This window comes from Ischnura elegans, chromosome 10 (assembly GCF_921293095.1).
Source record: "Ischnura elegans chromosome 10, ioIscEleg1.1, whole genome shotgun sequence".
Classification (NCBI taxonomy): Eukaryota; Metazoa; Arthropoda; class Insecta; order Odonata; family Coenagrionidae; genus Ischnura; species Ischnura elegans.
The window spans coordinates 67,218,684-67,234,198 of NC_060255.1; the positions used below are offsets into that span (position 1 = coordinate 67,218,684).

Genomic DNA, 15,515 nt, shown 5'->3' on the forward strand with positions numbered 1-15,515 from the left:
GGAATAATTTTGGTCTGGATACTTTTTTGGCAAGTTGCTCCTGTAAAGGGAGCTCATATAAAGTAAATTTAAATAATTATTAAACATCTTGTAATACAAGGTTCACCCTTCCATGCTAAAGGTAGAGAAAATAGTATTGTTATGTATTATTTTCAGATGCAGATTCCACTACCAAGTAATTCAAACATTTGAAAACAATTTTTGTTCTCCATATGGGAGGTATAATTACCAAAAACGTGGTTGAAAAGGATCTCATGCTCTATAAAAGTTCGATGTATAGCACCTGTAGAACTTAAGAATGGGATAACTTATTCAACAGGGATGGTAGTTGCACAGTACTACAGAAGCTACTATTTTCTAGTAGCTCTAGCTAACTAAGATGTTTTGAAGTAGGTGTTTTTGTAGGAGCTATAGAAATTTCAGTAGCTCACAGCAGGCCTTAGCTGCTATTCCCCTGTTATGTCTCTGTCGAAATGTGAATATTGCCAGTGAGCTAGGTTGTCACTTTTGCCTTGATACCAGACTACATTAGAAGATCTATTTTAATTATTAAGATTGGAAGAATTTGGAGATCTAAATCATGGAATGGCCTTCACTACAGCAAGTTTTTGCTAGTTTTCTATTTTTTTAAGTTGCATCTCGGCCAATGCAGCTAAGTGGTTTGTGTGCCAAATCAGTGTGGCTGTTTTCACACTAATCCCAAGAGATCTAGTTCACTTAAACTTCCTCCTTTAAATTTTCTAGTTTCCTTTACTCCTATATCATATTCAGCTCTTCTGCATTAGTCTTCCTTAGCTCCAGCTTATGTAACACTTTTCTTCACCTCCACAATTCACTCTAGTGTAGTCATAATCTTCAAGGGGAGACCAATTGTTCAGAAATATTATCCTCCATTTGAATGCTTTTTCCAATATCTTTTTCGAGACCTCTACTAAGCTGTCTGGCAAGGATGGATCAAAGAATTTTTTTCTAGATGGTGCACCAGGGTCTAACAGGCAACAGTCTTCTCATATTTGGGATTAAAATCTAGTTCAACAATTGTTCTATGAAAAATGCTCTTAATCATAATATATACATTACTAACACATTAATAATTTTACTCAAAATCTTTTCTTATTTAAGAACAAGAAAAAGTCGAAGAAAAGTTTGTAAAATGTATTCAGCCTGTAATGGACAGGTTTCCTAATTTTGAAACCTTAAGAATGTTAAACATGTGACTAATAAGACTGTAGCGTCCTGTCTTATGTAATCTGCTTGTTACGTACAAGATACAATTTCTTGCTACAATGAAATGTTTATATACTTCATTATTACAGGAGCAGTGCAGGAGAGCAAGACAGCCCCTGAAAAGGATGTGGAGGTTGCCATCCAAAGCTGGCTAAGGCACGCCAAGGAGAGGTTACAGGGGAAGAAGAAAGTTAAATAAATCGTATGTAGTTTCTGGCATTGTACTGTTTTAAGAAGCCAAATAAATATTGTGCATGAAATTGATGCCTTATTTATTTAAATTCTTGTCTGGACCTATTATTTATTAGTATCGAACAAAATGCAATCCTAACCTAAACGTGTCCTGAAGGTGTCCAGAGCGGACAATTTCAGGTCGTCCATAGGCCACCTTTTTTACTGACATGCGGACTTGCAGCGGACATCATTTTGTATGAATTCGGCTGTCCGTAGGATGTCCATAGGCCACTTGGCGGACAATCACCGGATGTCCGAAAGGTGTCCGTGTGCTGTGTGGGTATATCGAGTCGTTATTGATGCAGATGACCCAATTCTTATATTTTGAATTTTAACTCTATCGGTCGTGTGATAATTACAACACAGTAAGTGGTTGAACAGGTTGGCATAATTTATGCTGATTTTATATACAAGTCAATTGTTAATTTCTTAGGTTATTTATACGTTTATATTCTAGAATTTTTCTTAAAGATACTTGAATATGATAGCAAAATTCTGCATACATTGGCGTCAATAGCCTTCGTAAACAAAGACTTGATTTTCATATCGTTTGGCCAGCCAAATACTAGTTTCTACATCTTGCATTGCATTTTAAGCGTTTTCATTCAATATTTGCTTAATGTACTCTTTCCGTATGCCTCCATATCACGCTTAACATGTTTCTGTGATTGTGAAACTAGAGTCGAGTTTCTGTTTCGTTTTTCGACTATGCATTTGCATGTTTACAATGATGACATAAGATCTCGTCATGAAAGGCAGCAATAAAAAGTAAAACGTACTTTCCTTCATAGCCATATTATCAGCAGCAAAGCATTGTTTTCTCGAGGATGTAGGATTGGTATGTAATGTTATTTACACAGCATCACAGACTTCACTGACATTTTTTACTGCAAAATTCGTGAATGGATACTCGGGTTAGGTATTCACATATGTCGAGGCATCTTTTAAAGTAGACAAAGAGATATTTATTGATATAAGTCCATTCTCACATTCAACATGTTTCATTGCGTGGCCATTCATTCATTGGTTTTGATGATATAGATATTCTTGACTGTGCATTCTCGTCCATTTCTCTAGAATATATAACCCCTTAGGTCAAAATTCCAAGAATTAAAATATTGGTAAGCACAAAAGAATTCAACAAACACCCATACCTCATTCAAAATATGCGTCCAACTGAGACAACCACTGATCGGTAAATCTTCAAATTAATTGGTAGTTTCAAGTTAACGCGAGAGAATTTCACTATTTCACCCACCTTCAATGAACGTACACCATCAAACTTCGACTAACATGTAGTCCAAACAACCGTATGTAGTTAATCATAGAAAATGATCATAAAATGACGTGAAAATATCAGCATTTGAATATTTACTTCGCTGGAACATCGAAGGGCATTACCAATGCACGAAGCTAATTAAAAGTGAGCTTTTATTCAGCCAACTCAGTCATTAACGTACAAAAAAGCTAGTGGGGAAAAGCTTTCAATGACGCAGTATTCATTTACATTTGCACATAATATGAGAAAACGAGAAAATACAGCTTAATAAATCTTAGCAAAATACAACACGAAAACCCAGTCGCCAGAAACATGTAAACAAGTACGCATTTAATATCGTGTGTCATCTTTTTCTTCACTTTTTCGCAGCGTTCATTGCCAACACTCAAAAATTTCAATGCATGATCGAGACTTTAGGAGCTAAAGTTCCACTTTATAAAGTGAGATCCTTGGGACGACTCTGAAACGAACTTTAGCTAAAGTCTCACTTTACCGTAAAGAGAGACTTTGTAAAGTGAGCAATTTCAGTGTCGTCTATGAATCGCACCCTCAGACGTCTCAGAGATGTAATCGTGAGACGTTCAGGATTTTTAAAAACTTATTTAAACGCCATCAATGCCTTCCTTGTATATTTTTCGGTGCAATTCTGCAGTGTGATTATTAAAATCACGACATTTAATTTGGGTTTCTTATTTTCAAAAGGTCATCACCAAAATTTTGTCGCTAAAAATGATCGAGATAAGGAGGCCATAACCGCCATAACAACAGCGCCTTTGTTTTTGTTTGTGGCCGCGGCCGCGGTTTGTTTTTCGTATTTCATTTGTTAATTTCCCCTATCTGCGGGGAAGTTTCAATGACATGTGCCTGAGCGAAGAACTCACGTGAGTTATAGAAACCCTGTTTTAATGTTCCTAGATCGTCTGTCAGCGTTATTTACATCTATTTCACTTATGTCTACTTTAGATTAACTGAATTTGAAATTGTTTTGTGGTGTCTAATGCCATTTTTGAGTGTGATCTGTTATGTGGTCTAGTCAGTTTGTTTCCCCTAAGAACATTTTTAGGCACATTCGTGCACGACTATTAATGCTACGATGAATTTGATGAGGTTAAGGTTCATCGAGTTGATTCCTAATGTTTCAGTTTACATCTCTCTGAGGTGGCTAATGATTCAATAGGTCATACAGTGCGTTTTGGCGAATGCCGGCATTGTAACCATGAATGCAAGAATTCTTGAGGTTAGGACTATGGTATGCATATTAATCTTTGTTGTAGGTCTGTGCAGTATCATTCTTTCATTAAGGCCTTTTACGTGGATCAATTTCTTCATTCATGAGAGCATTTTTCGATAATCCGTGGGTAGGTATTGTATAGTGTATCACAGTCTGATCGGAAAAGCTTGACATGGGGGGAGTAAGATTTTGGAAAAGACAGATTACCAAATGGATGGGAATAGATAAATATAATTGTTGAAAGGTCAAACAGATGTTCAGACAAAAATTGACTTGATACGCGCCTGTGAAGATTATATAATTTATCCTAAATACATGGTAGCCTTCAGTCTTCTTTCTCCTTTAAAAGCCTTCGAAATTAGGCTGCAGGTTCTTAATTCATGCTCCAATATGACCTAGCGAAATCGTTCCACTGGCCTTCACAAGAGGAGGAAGGAAGACATCTGGTGAATACCTCTAACTAGTGTCATCTGTTGTGTTAACCTATCCATCTCCAAGGGTTCAGGGAGGTTGAACTATTTCAGTGAAAGTGACACTATGTAGCACAAGTACAGCATGATGCAATTTACCGCAGATCAAAAGATATTTTACATATTTGGAGTATAACATAAATAATTTATTTCTCTTAAAAGTCTGCCATCTAAAAATAATTTTTGTTAATAATATGAACTATAATGCTGAATGGAACTGTCTGCTGGAATAAATAAATGGCCTGATGTCATCGGTGTTTACAGGTAATGCATGGCCTCACAAAATGTATGGAGGGCTATTCAGCTCTCGACTGTGTCTCCTTTGGACTCTTCTCATCTGATGAAATCAAGAAGCTCAGTGTACTGAAAGTGACCACACCACTTTCTTTTGACTCCCTTGGCCACCCCGTGGCTGGAGGCCTATACGATAAGGCTCTTGGTGAGTGCATTCATTTGTTTTCTTTCATTCTGTACATTAAGTATTTATCTTCCCTTTCTTTCCTTTCTCACGATAGAATGATATTAATACAGGTTTTCCACACTTAACAGAAATTCAACCAACAAGGTTTTCACTATAGTTGAACCTCATATGGCCAAGCAATGCATCACCTTTCTGCATCTATAAGTAACAGAAGTGTAGTACTCTTCCCTTCTTGATCTCTGTTGTGAAATTAATGCTTGGGAACAATCAAGAAAAGAAGTATGGACTACTATCCGAGTCAAAATGATGTGCCGCTGTACTTTGCAAATTTATATCTGGGCTCGTGGACATACTAAAACAGCAAATAATACGTCATTTTTAAGACAATTTTATTCCTTATTTCAATTTATTTTTTGTTTAGTGGAAAAGTCAAAAATGTAGACACGCGAGTGCAATAAATGACTCCGCGCACCCTAAAATTAGCCGTTTTGTCAACTTCTTGTTTCTTCCTCGGGTTGGAGAAAACTACTTTCACTTCCAATGTGCAGAATAACTACTCGTCTTCCTGCTCCTGAAGGTGTCAAAATTCCACCTTTCCAGCCATTTACCTGTAATAGTGATAATTATTGATTTCATTATTACGCATGATGATTAAATTAAATGTGAAATTGGAAAATTCTCGATTAATATGCAAAGTTTATTATGAAAATTTGTGATTATTTACCTCTTGAATTATTCCTCGATCAAAATCAATTCCACCTCTGATGTTATCAACTTTCTCCTGCCATGCGTATTTCACAGTATGGTTAGCACCACACCACATTTCATCACAATAATACACTATCCAGCCTGACGCTCGCAATCTTTTAATGGTTTGGAGGAAAAACATTCTTTGATCTACCACTCGTGGATTTTCCAATAGCACGGACTTATTTTTTTTATTTCCGGAATGAGAACCCTAGCCTTTTCAGCCACCTCAACATTGTACTGGAGCTTATGTCAGGAAAATCCTCCCGATCCGACTTCAATCCATCCAGAATTTCGATGGCTGTCGGAAATTCTTTCGTGTGGTAAAAATCATGCACTTTTCGGCGAATAACTCCTTGGGTGAATTCATCAAGCAAAATGTGCGATCGTCCTCAACTTTTTTTCGGCAAAGACACTTCACCATCGGCACTTTCTCTTTTTTCTTTCATGACCTTCCGTAAAGTTTTCATACTCACACCTGCACAAATTGCCGTGTTGAACACCACTTTTTTGGTGTCAATAACCAAATCACCTGATTTTACCTTGTCAAAAAACTTATTAATGTTGGCGATACTATCTTTATCGTGTCTTCTCAAGTTTTTCGGTCTCTCTCTTTCACTATTTTTCTCGTTAGAATTGTTCGTTCTTAGATGTTGCAGTCTAAGGACACTTTTCTTTATGGGAGGCATCTTTTACGCACAGAATATTCAGGCGAACTGAAGGAGTAAATGCCTTGCAGAAACTTACTTTCCACAGTGACAATGGAGATATGGAAGGAAGGTATGGTAACCATGGAGGTTGTAAATATTTACATGTAGATAGAGGAGAATTCCAAAATTAATGTCCTTCTGATAAAACGGCAAAGAAAGGTGAAAACACGTGGGCACCGTAGGTGGGAGTATAAGAAAGGATAGCCACCCGCTGGGTGCATAAGGAAGCGATGTGAGTGGATCGAAGATGGATGAATAATGTTGCGGTGGCTAATGAGTCCGAATTATCAAAGCCGTGCGTAGGGGTTTTAAGGCAGGCAAAGGCTTTTCGACCATTACTACCTTTTTTTAAGTATTTGTAGGGAAGTTGTGCCCTCGTATTGTCTCCTATGTGCCTTGTCTCCTCGAGGCCACGCTTAGTTTGTCTTTCGTAGCGCACTCACCTTCGGAGGGATTGGACGCGCGGCAGGAGGTGCGGTACGGGCATGGATGGGTTTCACGAATGTAAACCATCAAAACCACGCACATGTGTTCCAAAGTAGGTTAGAAATAGCATTTTCAGGTTGCTTAATGGATTTCAAAGTGTGATTTTTAGTCGTTATTTACATTCTCCTGGTTTCTATCTCCTGGTGTGAGCAGAATTAGCAATGAAGATTCTTAAAATAATTAAAAGAGGGCCATTTTACTAAATGGAAATAAGCAGTAGTAAGCACGTTAATCATACACGGTTGATTTACTTAAAAGTTTGATTTATTGAACGTCACAAAGCTTCCTGAAGCTCGAAGAAAAATGTTTCTGTCGCAGTTCACTCTAATGTTATTCTTGAGTTTCGCACGCAAGACGTGGCAACGCAGCATTCATTCTCTCTGGCATATTTTTTTTTTAAATGCATGCATTAGTGAGCATGTTTATTTAAACGCTTAAATATAATGGTTTAAAAGACAGTAGTGCCTTTCATTTTCAAAGGATATGAAAAATGGTGTATATCACTTAAACCTCTCTATAGTGAACCTCCATACATCAAATTGCCCAAATTTTGGTCCCATCCATTGGTAAAGAGGTTTAACTGTATTCCTAATAATTTTTGCGAATGATTACATGTGCTACATAAAGCTTCCTGAGGAGTAATTTTTTATCATCATGTTTCATATTCGTTCCTCTAATTGTCGTAGATGTAACTTTTGGGCAAAAATTTATCTAAGTAACGGCATTATTTTATGTAGAGAATCAACTTACCTTTAATCAGCCTCAAAAATATAAAAGCCTTCCACCTTATTTTCTGATATGAGGTGCTTGGTGTGAAGTGGTAAAAATATACCCTAAAAGTCAATCAAGTTTTTTAATAAGTCGTTTCAAATTTAAAAATTTTTGGTAAATTTTGAGACTTGAAAAACATATGAACACTGAGTAAGTCGGCAGGGGAAGTCAGTGAAATGTATCTTATCTTTCCCTTCCGTCTCCTGCATTATTCTAATAAGTTGCAGTTTGGGATTTGAGAGAACCTCCTATTTTGTTTTACACATTTCCATCTACTCCATGGATTTTCAAGTTTAAAAACCTGGTTAACACATTATGGTCCGCACACATGTTTTTACGTGTTTCCGCCGCCAGCGCTTATGTGCCAATCACGCGTTTTTACGTTTTCATGCAGTGTAGTCTCCTGCTGACCTCTACGGATTTATTTGGAACTATTTCGACCTAGTTCTGGTTTGTGCGTCTTCAGGTAGCTTTACTGTTTGTTTTTGTGAAAGTTTTTCTTATTGACGTCTTTTTTATCGACGTTATAATAGTTTGAACATATATTGAGACCTATTGAGTAAAAATGCAAAAAGTAACCGGCCCCAATGGCTAGTCTAGTTTAAAGGGTGCCGGACCAAGAGGTGTTAAATTTAAGTTTTCTTTGTTTCATTTCATTTGTAGGGCCAACGTCGGACAATGAGAGATGTGCCACTTGTGGGAACTCGAGGACCAGCTGCCTTGGGCACATTGGCCACATAGAGTTGCCTGTGCCCGTTATCCACCCTTTGTTCCACAAGACAGTGCTAACCTTGCTGAAGCTGTCTTGCCATGCCTGCGACCAGATCATCATTCCTGGTGAGCATGTTGCCTCTCTATAGCAGGTGTTGCATGCTTGTGTAGAAACTTGATGAAAAATCATTAACCCTTCTACTGCCAGTCAATTTTGAGTGGGACGTTTGAAGACTATCAAAGCTGTTTTCAGCAATCTTTCAGATTTTGGTCATTTAGATTCATTAAATTTATATGATCCACCTTGATTTTTTTCCCAAGTCTGAAGACATTTTTGGGATTTAAAAGTATGGAAAAATTATGGGGTTTTAATCTGTGTTATATACAATCAAACCTCTTCATAACAAACTCGTTGAGACTAGGAAAATATTTTGTCATGTAGAGTTTATTTTTTGTGCAGAGGTTAACAAATTCTAATGCAATAAACACTCATTACTGGATTAATGATAAATAATTTGCTATTGGCTTGACAGTTGATGATGCTCAAATTAACCCTTTTAGTGCGGCGCGCCGATATATCGGCTTTTACCGCTCGGCTGAAAAGAGCAGCGCGCCGATATATTGGCTTTTACGTAGTTTTTGTTAAATTTCAGGACATTGAAATAAAAAAAACTTATATATCAGTCATCATCATCACTGGTCAACAATCCTAGGATTGGTTTGACGCAGCTCTCCACTCAGTTCTCCTATCAGCTAATCTTTTCACACCTACGTATTTCTTCTCTTTCACATCCTTCTTCACTTGTTCCATATATTTTGTTCGAGGTCTTCCTTTTCCGTTCTTGCCTTCCACATGTCCTTCGACGATTGTCTTCATCAGGCCATCATGTCTTAAGAGAGCGGCTCACTTAAAGCCACCGAGTGCGTCCACCGGGTTGCGGATGGTGGGTCGACCTTTAGATATAGAGGTTAGCTACGAGATAAGCGAGTTCTCTCGTCGAATAAGCAGTCGTGGACAAAAAGCGGCGGTGTTCTGAGGGGGTATTGGGCTACCCTTGGGTAAGGTAGACCATTTAAATAATACCGAAACCTGTGAAGATACCGTGACTTGGCGACTGGGGGCTGCCAATAATTATGCCTCTCATCACCCGGGGGAGAGGGCAGCAGCTCTTCTTCACATGTGCGAAGGTGGAGACCATACTGGTCGGTACAGCGACACACATTTCACTACGGGCGTGGTAACATTTACATTAACGGCTGTAGTACTGCGATGTGGAAGGCAAGGGGAAACCACCACATTATCATCCCGAGGAGTCGCAGCTACTCCACTCAATTTATATAATGACATATATATCAGTGAACGTATAAAAAATGTGATTATTGTCCAATTTAATCTCATTAATAAAAAAAACGCTTAAAGGTATCTAAAAAATTAACTATTTAATGTTTATTTTTCCTAGTTGCTACATTTTATTAAAATACCCTCCGCATTTTTCGACTGTACCCCAGGAAGAAGGATAGCACTAAAAGGGTTAAGAATATTAATATCGGCATCAGTAGAGCCCTCTTTTGCCCTTGATATCATGTCTTGTATTATTATTATGGCATAAGATGACTTGTCCTGGTCAGATATGGCTGGTGCAATTAATTTGCATCGCAATAACCACCAACAGTGGCGAGCTGTTCCTGAATCTTATAATTTTCTTCCAAAGAGGTGAAAAATGTTTCGTGAGTCAAAATTTTATTTTGTACTGCAGAAATGTTTACTGCGAAGAAGTGTGCCATGTTGAGAGTGAAAATGGATGTTCAGTAAATGGAAGTCATATTGGGGCCATGATTTTTTTGCTGAAGAGATGTGTTTTGCTGTGCACAGTTTTGTTATGAAGAGGTTTGACTGTACAATGGAAAAATGAATGAATGAATGAATTTATTACTCCAACCTTAAATGTACACTTTTTTTAACAACATAAAATCAATGGAGCTTTAGGTAGCTTCAATGGTTAAAAGAAAAAAACCAGCATGGAAGCTACCATCTTAAAAATTAAATTCAAGGCAGGCCAGAAAACAAAAGAAAGTATATATAATTTTTTGAAACATTATCCTTATGAATCATATATGTGACAACAAATTACAATAAACAAGAACAAAGTATGATAAATGGACAAAATAAAATAAATTTCTTTTTTCTCCTTTCACAAAAATATAAAAAATAATACACCCATGCCTCGTATAGCACAAGGGATGCGTTCCTTGGGGTCTTTGCGCTATACAAAATTGCATTATTCAAGAGCGTTTTAACATTGGGAAGATAGGGATGCGTTCCTGGTAGCATAGGTGTTGGGTATCTAATTTCCTCTAAACCATATATATTCCCATAGAATACCTTATTTATATAAATTTTATAGTTTACAATATCTTTGAAGATTGTAGGCACGCATTCAAAGACTTTTATTCACGTTAAAAAAAATTCGTTCGTGCTTTTGGAATTCGCTCCTGTCATTCGGGTGGGCTAACATCTTCTATCTCGGGGGTTGGTAATGCATTGCCGGCAGTTGACGATTTTTCAAACCAGTCTAAAAACAACTATTGTGTCACCCAGGCCCTTTTGTCGCGCATGGAAATGACAGGCAAATGCTACTTTGAATGCCATTTCATAGCTAGCGGAGTTTATGAATGATAAATCATTTTTATTTGAAGTCCTCCGAGGCATTAGCAGCTATGTGAGACAGTCTTTAAATGCCTTGAAACCTGACCCAGGTTTTCCTTCCCTGTAAATGAATGAACGAGAATGCATTCTTTTCCAAAACAATATGGTCTCGTTAACATTAAAAACTAGTTGAGGGGCGAAGGAGCCACTTTCAATCACAGCTTGGAGTTCATCAGAAAATGTTGCGGTGACTACGCTATCAACACTTACAGATTCACCTGATATCGCCGCACTGAAAATACCTGCTTGCCATTTAAAATTCTGGAACCAACCGGAGCTTTCACTAAATGTCTCGGAGCGATTACCACCCTTGTCTTTTTTTGCAGATTCACTATGAACTTTCCGTATGTGTTGACCGCTTGGTTGAAGTTGGTGCGGCTGAGGTCACTGATGTTTTAACTTCGTCTTAATTCAGAATAAGGCATTGTGCGATTAAACTTCCACGCAATATCCCTTTGACGCTCTCCATTTTCAAAGCAATTGACCTCTTTCAATTTCTCTTCTAGGTTTATGTTTTTTCTTGATAAATTCTTGATTTTTCTACCCGCATTCTATTTTTTGCCAAGACCATTGTTAAAAGACAATTAAATTTAAAATTGCACAAATCATTTATATACAATAGGAATAATATTGGTCCTAGTATAGAACCCTGAGGCACACCAGTGTCCACTATTTCAAATTCACTATACTTTAGGCCTACTCCAACACACTGAGTATGTTCAGACAAATAGGTTTTAAACCAATTTGATGTCACACCAAGGATACCAGCATCATGCATCTTTTGTAAAAAATGCCATGGTCCAGCTTATCAAAGGCTCTCTTATATCAATAAATAATCCTCCAGTGCATCTATTTGCATTTATTTCGTTATATACATATATTTGTCATAAATTTTGTCAAGGCATCTTCAGTTCCCATATTGCGTCTAAACCCATACTGATTAATACTGAAATAGTCGCCCGAATTAAGAAAGGTAAGCAGCCGGTGCTTAACTAGCTTTTCCAAAACTTTTGACAAAGTTGAAAGCATTGAGATAGGCCGATAGTTTTGGATTTTTGTTTGATCACCTGTTTTAAAAAGAGGTATCGTAACTGCTTTTTAAAATATGTTTGGAAATTCACCTGCGGTGAAACTTAAGTTATATGCATGAGTAAGTACACGAGCTATATCATGAATAATCAATTTTATAAATTTGCTATTTATTCCATCAATGCCACAAGATGAACTAGAACAAAGAGAATTAACCAAATTAATTATTTCCCTTGGGACAATGTGATCGAAATAGAATGAGTCACACCGACTTTTGGAAAAACATGGATTTTTCATTGGAATACTTTTTCGTGCTTGTTGCCTGATTTTAGCTGATTCAAAAACACTATTAAAATAATTATTAAATTCCTTGGCCAATGTTATGTCATCCGTTATTACTTTATAATCTATAAGAAGTGACAATAATTTTTTGCCAGATGCCTCTTCACCAGACAACTCTTTCCTCACAAATAATTTCCATTGTTCTCTAGAATTATTATGAAATTTTTGGAACTGATTCATATAACAATTCTCTGAAGTTTGTCTCAAGTTCTTTCGCAAATTATTTTTACTTTTAATCTAATCATTTCTTAAACTAACATTATTTGGATGACGCCTACTTTTGTTAAATAAATAATTTTCTTCTGGCAATCTGTGCTAACAGGCTATTAGTCATCCAGGGCTTTAATTTTTTGGAGTCTTAAGCAGTGCTGTAAGAAAATCTTGAAAATTCTAAACAAGTCTTCTCAATAATCAATTCGAAAGCTTTGGAAGCGTTATTTTTAGAGATGTGCGAGTATTATCCGCGAATACCTCGAATACTTGAAAGTATTCGATATTCGAGGTCTCGAATAGTTATGCCAAAGGTACCGTCTCGAATACCTCGAATACTTTAAATTTTGCTTCATACACTGTCGCTCGCACGTCGTTGGTCTTTGACTCGGAAAAATGTAGAGAACTCTATTCTTTTAGTGCATGCAGCACCATTTTAGGTAAGTTGACGAACTACATCAAATTCGTGGGTTAGAGCAGTGAAAAGAGTTCGATGTGGGGAACCGAAATTGATCGGGTGAAAAATCCGAAAATCCCGGGTGTCCCCCATCAGGAGAACCTCAGTGCCGTGGGATAGTAACATTGGCGCATTTCCCACGATCCGCTATCCCCCTCCATTCAGCACTCGCCTCACTCACTCTGACGATTTCTTCTTCTTTGAAAGCAAGCAAAAGGTCCCAGCTCGTGCAGGGATAGTATTATGAAGACCTTAGCTTCGAATAAAATATCAAGTTACGCGAGAAAAATAAAAAGGTGTCTCGCGCCCACCCCCTTTTCTCACCCACTGACCTTTTTCTACCTTCCTGCTTCGAATTTCCCCCTTTCTGGAGGTCAACTGCTGCATGAGTCATCTACTAGCCCGAAAGGTGTCTAACAATGACTTTTGGCAATTATCATTACACCATTATTGGATTGAAATATTAGTAATGTGCGCGTAATTTAAAAAAGAATGAGACCAAACACGACGTATTTCTGACTTTAATTAAGCATTAAGAAAATAAATGTCGGAAAGACGAAGAAATACGACGGAGACTCAGTATTTTGGTGAAAATCGATATCCTCGAAGCTTAGCTTCTCGGAAGTTGATGCGGTATTTTTTCTGAAAACATATATCAACTTACAATTTATGAGTTATGCTATAAATCTCTATTGTCAAAGACAATGGGATATTTTCTCAAGATATTTGGTTTCTCCGTACTAGCAATTTGAATTCATCTGCTTAACTCGTGAGAACTTACTAAGATGGACTGAAAATAATTGAAAAAGAAAAAAATCCGGTGGAGAAGCGCCCCCCTAAAAAACGATAGATCGAGGTTCCACTGAATACCTTTTCATAAATACATTAGTCTAGGGAAATAGAAGAAAAAAACATACGTTTAATATGCTTTGTGCAATTCTAGCATTCGAGGTATTCGAAATTCGAAGTACATATTCGAAATTCGAGGTATTCGAGCAATGATTTCCTATTCAAATTCGATGTTCGAGTTTGAGAAATCTGCTATTCGACCCATCTCTAGTTATTTGCATTAAACACCACAGTCCAATCAACTCCAGCTACACAATGTTTTAGATAATTGTAATTTATACATATAAGGGGCTCACTCTCACAACCACTTCTGTTTTGACCATGATAATGAATAGGAGAAATAGAAAACACAGTCATAGAATGATAACTTATATCTAGGTGGAGTACGTCAGCAAGTAATTGAAATTTATATATATTAGCAATTCTGGCAAACACATGATCTAAACAAGTCGAAGATGATCTTGTTATTCTGGTTGGAAGTTTCAGCAGACAATGTAAACCTTGGGTGCACATTAAATTATTATAATCATTTGATACCTGATTATTATCTAAAATATTTATGTTAATATCACCAACAATAACCGGGTTACCGCTAACTTTTTGAAAGACCACTTGTATTTCATGTAAGAAATGATTAGGCTGAATACCATGATGCCTGTATAGACATGACAAGTAAAAATTAATAAAGCCAAAGTGTAAAGTCAACAATACACAATCAGCGAGGAATTTCTTCAAGTACATACACAAGGAGACCTTTGGCTCTACTGCCATCAGTCCATTTAGCAAACATTTTATAACCACTTATTTTGTAAAGACTTAACTCACTTTTGCTAATCCATATTTCAGTAAGTACAATTACAGTAGGTTTAAACGTAAAATGAGTGAAATTGATTAAGAAAGCATCAAAGTTCCTTCTCGTACTACATATGTTTTGGTGAATTATTTTTACTTCTTTCACTATACTAACACTACGAATATTTTGAACGTTAGAGAAAGCATTGGTGCTAAAATTAAGATTACTTTGTATAGCAGACATTGTGTTACAAGTCATTTATATCATTCATGCACGTGAGTACAAATACCGGCTCTTTTTCTGCTTTTCTCATCAGAATTTTACCGTCTCGTATCCAAAGATATTTATAGTTCTTTTCTTTCTTCACTGCATTCAGAACTCACTGTCTGCTTGCACAAAGCGCCTCGTTTACGTAGATCAGTGAGGAAGGGCCCTCAAGGTTAAGGTGTCCTGTGGCGAAATCTCTCTTCATTCTTCTTTTGGCTACGAGGTTGTCCTTGAGCTGTTTCCAGACGAATTTGACATGAATTCCTCCGGTTCCACTTGCTCCTTTGAAGCGATAACAATAATCTATGTCACTCGCTTCCAGTTTTACCCCTAAGCCAACTCTGATTCGACACACAACACCCGTCAAATTTTCATTAGAGTTTAGGGGGTATCCATGCAGCTCAATGGAATGGGAGAGCATATGCAGTTCTTGATCATTGCACTGGTTTTCAAGAGCCCCGATTTGTTTCTTCAAGTTAATATTTTCCTGTAGCAACATATCTATTTTTGCAAAACACTCACCTACTCTTTTACCATGGGCGTTAATAGATGAGGAAAGGTCTTCAATCCTTTC

General features: G+C 37.1%; 1 protein-coding gene across 2 annotated transcripts in view; it reads left to right on the forward strand.

The window, feature by feature from the left end:
* The first annotated feature begins 3,535 nt into the window (after positions 1-3,535).
* LOC124166663 (DNA-directed RNA polymerase I subunit RPA1) overlaps positions 3,536-15,515 on the forward strand; it is a 74,144-nt gene continuing 62,164 nt past the window's right edge. The window contains exons 1-3 of one of the 2 annotated variants that reach the window (XM_046544293.1): positions 3,536-3,621; positions 4,706-4,880; positions 8,240-8,413. In XM_046544293.1, coding sequence (XP_046400249.1) covers positions 4,709-4,880; positions 8,240-8,413 — 346 coding nt within the window. In that variant the 5' untranslated portion in view covers positions 3,536-3,621; positions 4,706-4,708. Of the gene's footprint in view, positions 3,622-3,651; positions 3,978-4,705; positions 4,881-8,239; positions 8,414-15,515 lie in introns of those variants that run through there. The other variant, XM_046544292.1, reaches the window with a different exon arrangement.